The sequence below is a fragment of the Mchenga conophoros genome, linkage group LG12 (genome assembly GCF_057382185.1).
Source record: "Mchenga conophoros isolate Kocher_MC1m ecotype Shallow Benthic linkage group LG12, M_conophoros_male_GT1.1, whole genome shotgun sequence".
NCBI classification, from domain to species: Eukaryota; Metazoa; Chordata; class Actinopteri; order Cichliformes; family Cichlidae; genus Mchenga; species Mchenga conophoros.
In genome coordinates this window covers 15,005,983-15,011,767 of record NC_140537.1, presented here as the reverse complement: position 1 = coordinate 15,011,767, position 5,785 = coordinate 15,005,983, and the positions used below count along the sequence as shown (strand labels likewise).

The following is a 5,785-nucleotide window of genomic DNA, read 5'->3' as shown; positions in this document are numbered from 1 at the left end:
TGATCGCAGTAAACTAGCGTACCTAGAGAAACAAAAAGAGGGTGAGAAATGGTGTAATGAAAAACAATGCAATAATCAAAGCCTAGAAACCCACACGAGGCCATGGAAATGAGCAAGAAAATCTCACAACAGATAAAAAAAAAACAGGGTTTAACATGATTATGTCACCTGCACTATTCTTGTATATATATGTACGTCTATACTGAATGTATAATACAGAATCAATTGTAGCGGACTCTGATTTCCATTGTAATATCTCAGCCAGATAATCTACGCAACAAACCAAGTCAAGTTAAGTTCGTTTGTATAGAATAATATCACATACAGTGTGTTAAAGATGTAACACAATTTCAGAAAACAAGGAAAAACGCAACAGAGAAGACTTACCCTGACCTTTTATCTATCTATCTATCTATCTATCTATCTATCTATCTATCTATCTATCTATCTATCTATCTATCTATCTATCTATCTATCTATCTATCTATCTATCTATCTATCTATCTACACTGTAAAACCTGACCAGTTAAGTTAACTCAAATGATTTGGGGAAACCGATTGCACCAATTGATTCAAGTTTTATAACTTAAACAGTTTTGGATTATTTAAGTACTTTATTAGAGTCCCAAGAACCCAAAGCAAATATGATAATGTAACTCAAATGCATTATGTTTATTTACTCATTGTTTTTAGTATGTTTTAACTTAAACCATTAAATTTGTTGTACTAAGATGCTGTATTTATTCAAACTTATTTAAAGTGTTACATGCTCATATTCAAATTAAGTTAAATTAACTTAAATAGTTGTATGTAAACAACTTAATCCATTTGGGGAAACCGATTGCACCAAATGGTTCAAGTACTATTAACACAAAACCAAGCTATTGTTCTTTCCATTCAGTTTTTATTAACTTTAACTGCAGAGAAAATACAGAATGAATACAACCATACTTTGAGTCATAACCTATGACTGCTAAAGCCATTATCAAACAAACAAATAATTAGGCATTTTAAAACTTGCGCTTTTAGGGAATTTTGAATGTTTTTTGTAGCATTTTGAAAATCAATTAAATATACAAAACACACATTTAGGTGTACATCATATAAAAAACAATAGTCTAGAGGCAATTAGAGCCATAACAATCACAATTTTAAGTAACATTTAGTATAATAATGAAATCAGATGCACTACAGCAATGCAACTATAGAAAACAGCTGAACTAACAAAAAATATTCTCAAAGGTATTTGTGCCTTCTCAACAGTTTTGCCCAGACCTCGAGTCAAGTGAACTGGCACTCATCACACAATTAAAAAATAAAGCTTGAAAGTATACTGTACATATTGACTAATTATCAGTTATCTTCCAAAAGATTTCCATGTAACTAAAAGGTGTTTTTAGAAATAAGCTTAAGATTACACACTATGTAAAGATTTTTTTCAATCACAAACAAAACGTCAAATATGGATTGTCTCCTTATTCTTAGCTTTCTCCACATTGCTTTTTAGAAAGCTAATTACCCTGAACAAATAAAACTATTGAAGCCATTCACAGATAACTGAAAAAGCACGACTATACTGACAGTGAAAAACAAACATCATCTACACAAGCTCATTTTTTAGTGTCTGCAATTTTGGTTTTAGTTGCTTTCTCTCATCGTCTAGCTTCAGCAACACTACTTGAATGAACTCAAAAAAGCCAGTACACTTCTCAGGATAGCTCAGATGCAGAGCATAGATTAGCCCAAACAAACACACCAGGGCATCAGTCCATGAGTGATGAGTCATAACAACCTGATCTTCAAGTACTATGAACACTTGGCGTGGTGAGAAAGGAACTCCTCCAGGCACCTCCTCTTCATCGACATCAGCAACCAGAGCAATTGTGGCTTCATAGAACTCAATTTCCTCCTATAATACACAGTGCACAATTATTCATCTGTAATACCTCTGTTAAAAGTATAAATACAAATGGTCAGGCACCTTTCTTCAGTTTTTCAAATTCTATATATCATAACATGTTTTAGATTGACAGTGAAGGTTCATTTTTCATTCATCCAGTCAAATCAAGGATGAAAGAAGTTTATAAGTCATTCAACTTCACGTCTTCAACTTTCAACCCAAGTCCAGATGACTTATAAACTCCTTTCAACCTTTTTTAAATTCAAATGTGCAAATTATTGTAATACCCAAGTACCTTGCATGTTTTGAAAATCTCTGAAGAATCCTCCTTGAGGTACATTGGTAGGCCGGCCAGAGCTGCTGTTCTAGTTGCATAGATGTTGTTTTTGTCCTAAAAAAAAAAAATATATATATATATATTAGAGATGGACCGATCCGATATTACGTATCGGTATCGGTCCGATACTGACCTAAATTACTGGATCGGATATCGGAGAAAAATAAAAAATGTAATCCGATCCATTAAATATCACGAAAGCACCTCACAAAACTTGCAACACGCCGTAACTCACCTCAGAACGTATGCATCACGTGATAGAGCGGCTGTGGCATGCAGGACCTGTCAGTGGTCTGGATAGCATGTGGAGCTTCGCTAGCAACCTGGCATTTCATCTCCGACAAAGTTATCCCCGAGAGAAGTAAAGCAAGTGTGTAAGTCCATCTCTGAATGTTTGTAAAGCATTCCCACGTTAAGCTTAACAAGTGACTGCCTCTCGCTCTCCGGCTGCTACTTCAATCGTGAAACTGCTTAAATCAGCTGATCGGCTTTTCTGTCGCGAGTCTGTCTCTGGTTTGTTTTTGGTCCACTTTGCGCCAGAAAGAGCAAACCAGCGGCTGAACAACAGCAGCACGTTTAAGCTTGATAAGCTGTTGTTAGAATTTATTTAATATTAATTTCTACACCAGGATCTTTTTCTACGTAGCTGACGGCTGGTAACTGTGCAGGGGCGGATCTAGCAAAGTTTAGCCAGGGGGGCCGATAGGGCATTAACTGGGAAAAGGGGGCACAAAGACATACTTTTCTTTCTTATTCTCATTTAAAATGTCTAGCTTTTAATAAATAATTATCTGACACCCAAAGTTTTAATTTGATGTAAAATGAATAGAAGTCAATTACTGTACATAGTGACTATTAAGTCTAATATATATATACCCTAGTAAGCTATAGTACTTTTTACTTTGGGAAGGTACCATCTGTGCAGTCTGCAATTTTGTTGAAGAAAGATGTTGAATCTATTTAATATTTCTTGAAAAATAATTGATTTCTGTGCATTTTTTTCACACTGCATCAAATTAAGGTTGATTACGTCGATTAAGCATCATGAGGTGGCGCGTGAGGGGTGGTTCCCTATTTTTTATTTATTTATGTTTGTTGTTGCTGGGAGTTGGAACCCTATTAGTTAGGTTGCTTAATATTTACGCTAAGTACTCTTTAAAATACCAGAATAGGGAGGATGGTGTAGGTCTAAGTTTATTAGATTGATCAGTATTGCTGAACTATGAAATATTTTTTTTTGTATACAGGTATAACAGAATAGCTTTAGTGTAGTTGTTGTTTTAAACTTGAGTATGAACTTGCAGACTTGCAAAATGCAGCAAGATATTTTAAAAAACAGTTTTGTTGATTAAAAAACACTATATCGGATTCATATCGGTATCGGCAGATATCCAAATTTATGATATCGGTATCGGTATCGGACATAAAAAAGTGGTATCGTGCCATCTCTAATATATATATATATATATATATATATATATATATACATATATATATAAACATAGCAATGGCAACTGCCAAGCAAGCAGAATAATAATTAGTATTTTTAAATACCTGTTTTCCATATGCCAACAAAAGCTGCTCCATCCTTTCACCGACCCGTCCAGTTTTCCTCTTTTTGTAAAGTCCAATCAGCTGAGGAGCATAATCATCCAGTGCAGCATAAAACACATGTGGCAGATTCTGATTGGTGATCCGATGAAATTCAAAGTAGAGCTGAGGAGAATTCCAAAAATATTATAAGCAAAACACAGCATACTATATGAACAGCAAATGTTATATATGTAGTTGTACTTACCTGTGTCTCATGAAAGAGTGCTGGCCATCTGTCCTTGAGCTCTGATACAGGAGGAGAAGTGGTGACAATCTCTTCATGCCGGAGGGCAAAAGTGGGCATCATATGCTGATGAATGAGAGGGATGTCTCTTTCTGCTGAGGTCTTCTTGAACTCCTCTACCATCTCAAGTCTTCTGGTTTCCAGAGACTCCCTTGTTTCTCCAGAAGGATAAGAAGGAAGGAAGTTGACCTCACCTCTCCTAGGTCTTTTAATATTGGCCCTTGGTGAAGCTCCATCTGGGTTTGTTCTGCTGCGCTTTCCAGCATTCACAGCAACATCCATGATGCCAGCTTTAGCCAACTTCTTTCTTTGGTTTCCCATTTTATATCTCAGGCTATTCTTCCACCCTTCCCACCCAGTGTCAGAATTCCTCTCTTTCAGACAGGGATGTTTTCTAACTAAAGCTTCTGCAGCCTTGCCAATTTGTGTTGTACTAGGGTATGCTTTTAGTTTGTAGATTTCTTCCCCCATTGTCTCAAGTATGTTGTGTTTTTGATCTCGTGTCAGCGTAATTACTTTCCCATTTTTATCAAATGCTGCATTACCCTCTCTTAATACATGTTCCACTTCATAAGAAAATGGCGGAACAATAAAAACTTCTGGCCATCTACTAATACGCTCTGGTGAATCTATGGTATCAGTCTGAAGGGTTGTGTCATCAGTGCTCGTTGAAATCCGGTCAAGCTCAACTAACCTGACAACTTTAACAGATGCTATAGCTGGCAGGTCTTCTATTTTAACCAAATTACACAAGGCATTATCAAAATCTGGGTCATGAAACTGAAGCCGAAAGTCAAAAGTAAAATTTAGCCTAGATTTGATCGCATCTATGAGGGCTTGCACACTGTTTGGACGAGATGGCAAAATAAGTTTTTCAGCGTTATCCTTATCAAGGATGACCCTTAGCTTCAATATTCCTGTTGCCTCCATCTGAATTTGTTATTTCTGTAACAGACAGGTTTCACATATTATAGTGGCATTTTAATACATGTTTGTGTTTACAGTTATTTGCAAAATATTAATTGTGCAAAAATATAAAAACATTTATGTGAATACAAAAAAACTGAATAGATGAATTACCTTTGCATTGGTTCAGAAATTGGTGGAATCAGCTGATGTCTCAGTTCTGTTTCTTTAGTCAGACACTGGAATGAAATGGTTTGTTGTTAGAATGAGTTCATTTGCTATCTTGTAAGCAACATGCGGCATGTGGTCAGACAGTTGGCACAGAGATTTTACACTGTGACGGAGACCCCTCTGTTGATTCTCTGCTACTTCATATGAACGCAAGTGCTCAACGTAATAAGTGTCATAGTCTTTCAAGAGAAAATAAATGTTGTTTCTGATGAGCAGTACATTAAGAATCTCTTTGAACTCTGGCAATGCAGCATAAGCACCTGTGCATACAAACATGCCAATTGCAAAGTTTGTGCCATTAATTGTAACCTTTTTTGTTGCATATATTGTGTCACTGTCAGCAATACCTGAAATAAATAATTGTGTATCTGCAGGTAATGATGAAATGTACAAAGACTCCATTTTGGATGTTTGCACAGGTGGTTTGAAAAACGTTGATGAGGACAAATAAAATGCCATCATGCTTTGATGTCTCTCTGCCAAAGTTTTTAGTACATTTTTGTAGTTGTGAGTGTCATGAACTATTTTTTTGAAAACCTTATGCTTTCCCTCAAATCTCATTGTCCAAAGATGA

General features: G+C 35.8%; 1 protein-coding gene across 1 annotated transcript; it reads right to left on the bottom strand.

Annotated features, from left to right (window-relative positions):
• Window positions 1–965: 965 nt before the first annotated feature.
• On the bottom strand, window positions 966–4,673 carry LOC146562299 (uncharacterized). The gene is made up of 4 exons (XM_085293108.1): window positions 4,036–4,673; window positions 3,792–3,953; window positions 2,196–2,291; window positions 966–1,909 (listed from the first exon to the last, which is right to left on the bottom strand). The coding sequence occupies exons 1-4, from the start codon at window positions 4,543–4,545 to the stop codon at window positions 1,601–1,603; spliced, it is 1,077 nt and encodes a 358-aa protein (XP_085149234.1). The 5' UTR covers window positions 4,546–4,673; the 3' UTR covers window positions 966–1,600.
• Between the last annotated feature and the right edge of the window lie 1,112 nt (window positions 4,674–5,785).